Source organism: Andrographis paniculata, unplaced genomic scaffold (genome assembly GCF_009805555.1).
Source record: "Andrographis paniculata isolate CXL003 unplaced genomic scaffold, ASM980555v1 Contig46END, whole genome shotgun sequence".
Lineage (NCBI taxonomy): Eukaryota > Viridiplantae > Streptophyta > Magnoliopsida > Lamiales > Acanthaceae > Andrographis > Andrographis paniculata.
Genome location: NW_026137580.1, coordinates 3,829,652 through 3,832,390, shown reverse-complemented (window position 1 = coordinate 3,832,390; position 2,739 = coordinate 3,829,652). Strand labels below are relative to the sequence as shown.

The following is a 2,739-nucleotide window of genomic DNA, read 5'->3' as shown; positions in this document are numbered from 1 at the left end:
TATCCTAGATTTATGATATTTTATCATTCGTTCATTCAACTCCTCTACTAATTTCACCCTCTTTTCTTATTATTATAAATATAAAGAAAATATAACCATCAGGTAAGAATGAGAATTTTGCTAGATGGGAAACATCAAACATGTTTAGTTAAGATATGAATACTACTATTTGCATGAAGCCTATCTATCTATCTATCTATCTATCTGCATATTATTCGAATGGCACAGGGCGTGAAAATAGCCATACACTACGACCAATGCAATATACCCAAAAGTCAGTAATATCACAACAGCTTGAACAAGAAGAAATCAATCAGTTTAAACTAACTTCAACCTGGTTGAACAAAAATATGAAACCCATATAATATAATGGTAGGTAGGATGACATGTCAGTGAAGCTCAATATCTTTCTTTCAGAGACTGCATTGTATTAAAAGTAACTAACAGGACAGAAACGGTGAAACTAAACAATAATAAGTAACATGGACCTAGGTGTTGGTGGCTCTGGTGTATATCTGTTGGCTTGAATGAGCTGACACCATTCTGATCAGACCTCTAGCCATCAATTCCCTTATTGCCTTCCTTGCTAGAGATCCACTAATCTGTTGCACAAAAACATCATCGTCAGTCAGTCAATGAAACTGAACTTTCAAATATAGAGATGTATAGATGGAAACAAAGTATGTACGTACAAGTTTTTACAGACAAAATCGTTAAAATAGCACAGGAAAGGAAAATTTCAATTGAAAAACTCAATCAATAATGATGTGTGGAAAGTTTTTTTATGAGTACAAAAATGTCTAAAACCAGCAATGGTGTGCAATAAATAACAAAGTGCCAATAATCTTATTGACTTATTCCAATCAAATATTCTTTGCGAAACAAAATGTGCCTTGGGCGGAGGGGCATTTTTATTATTGAAAATCTAACCATCCACCTAGAAACATGAATCACCACTGAAGGAGGGACAAACTAGAAGCCATCAAGTGTTTGAGAAACAAGAGGCTACGCATAACTGTATACAATAGAACAACTGCTCCTAATAAATTAGTTCCCAATGAACTCTGGCCCCAGCTGCCACCACAAGCATCATTGAGTAGGAGCAATATAATCACTGAATCAAGCAGATAACGGACCCAGATATTACAATGAAAATTACATTAGCAATGGATTACCATACATATTAATGGTTCTTGAAGATGCTGCTGCTATTACACTATTCACATTTTTGTGCGTGTGTGTTCATATGCCTGAGTTGAACTAACTCATATGCGGGATTCTTGCTCTGAAATGAATAGTTCTAAAATTCATAATTTTAGGATATTGAAGTGAATGCAACCCTAGATTCTGTCAACCATTCATCTCCTCGTATCATGAAGAAAGCAAATGAGCTATACTGACTGCGTACGAGGCCACTCAATCAATCACGTCTCTTCATCGTATCTTCAAGCAGTTCCCAACACAAAACCTTCTTAAATGACTACGCCTATTTTCTAAATCGAAATAAAATCCTAGTATTATTCACAATGTATAATGAAAACAAGCACGGGATAAATTAGCATTATTAACACATTCAACCATGCATAACATCTTCGACTCAATTTCAGCAAGCAGGATATCAATACGGATACATCAAAATATACCGACCGACCAGTAACTATAAATATAAATGAAGACAAATTACGAATATCAAAGAGCAAAATAAATTACCCGGAGACGATCGGAGAGAACGGAGGGAGTAATGAGCTTGAACTTTGGTGCTTCGGTCAGCAATTTGTCGTAGGTTGCTTTGTCAAACAGCACCATGTTGTTAACCTTCTCCTTTTGCTTTCCCTTGCTCCACTTCTGCAGTAATTAGATTTTTTTGGCGAACAATTTTTCTGAATTAGATGCCCAATCCACACAAGATTTAAACAAAATAATAATAATAATAATATTAAATTCCAAGACGAGATTACAATTAAAAATATCTTTATCAGGCCATAACCTTCTTCTTCTGCTTGCCTCCTCCGGACTTTGCCGGCTTGGATGACGGCGGAGGAGCCTTATCCTTCTTCGGTGCCTGAAAAAACGAACACCGAATCAGTATTCAACAATAGGTAATCAGATTCCAGCATATTTTGAATGCAAAACTCAGAATAGCAGCACAGCGGCTACGCACCATCGATAAGCGACTGGTTATCTACTGATCTGAATAGATTCACGAAAATATGCAGCGAACGAAGGGCCGGCGGTATGTACGGCTCCACTGAACTCAAGCTAGGGATTTTATCCGCCTGCGAAGGCAACGACTTCGTATGGAAATGAATGGGCCTGTAAAAGGCCCAAAACAGAGTAATTGGATCTTCTATGGCCTGTTTTCTGGTTGATGGATACTTCTCACTTAATTTTCATTATTAAAATAAAAAAAAAAAAAAAAGAATTGTGTTCAATGAGTTTTTATTTTTATTTTCTTTTATTTTTATATTGTTGGGCATATTTTATCTTTGGATGTAATATTTTAAATAAATATTAGTATTTAATGTGGTATTTGAGGAATTAAGAAAAACTGAATTTGTTTTGTGAAAATAGTTTGAAAATTATATTTTTTATATAAGATATAGAGAATTGTGTAGAAATATAAAAATAACAAATATGTTTAATGTATTATCTCATTCATTTTAGCTAATTTGTTTCATTTAGATATTAGTGAAAATAATTATGATTTAATAAAAATAATTATAATTTAAGATTAAAATG

The 2,739-nt window shown here is 34.2% G+C and overlaps 1 protein-coding gene across 1 annotated transcript; it reads right to left on the bottom strand.

Annotated features, from left to right (window-relative positions):
* Positions 1-338: 338 nt before the first annotated feature.
* LOC127252337 (40S ribosomal protein S25-2-like) lies at positions 339-2,308 on the bottom strand. Its single transcript, XM_051276476.1, has 4 exons — positions 2,162-2,308; positions 1,988-2,062; positions 1,711-1,845; positions 339-602 (listed from the first exon to the last, which is right to left on the bottom strand). Exons 1-4 carry the CDS (start codon positions 2,162-2,164, stop codon positions 489-491), a joined length of 327 nt encoding a protein of 108 aa, XP_051132433.1. The 5' UTR covers positions 2,165-2,308; the 3' UTR covers positions 339-488.
* Positions 2,309-2,739: the final 431 nt, after the last annotated feature.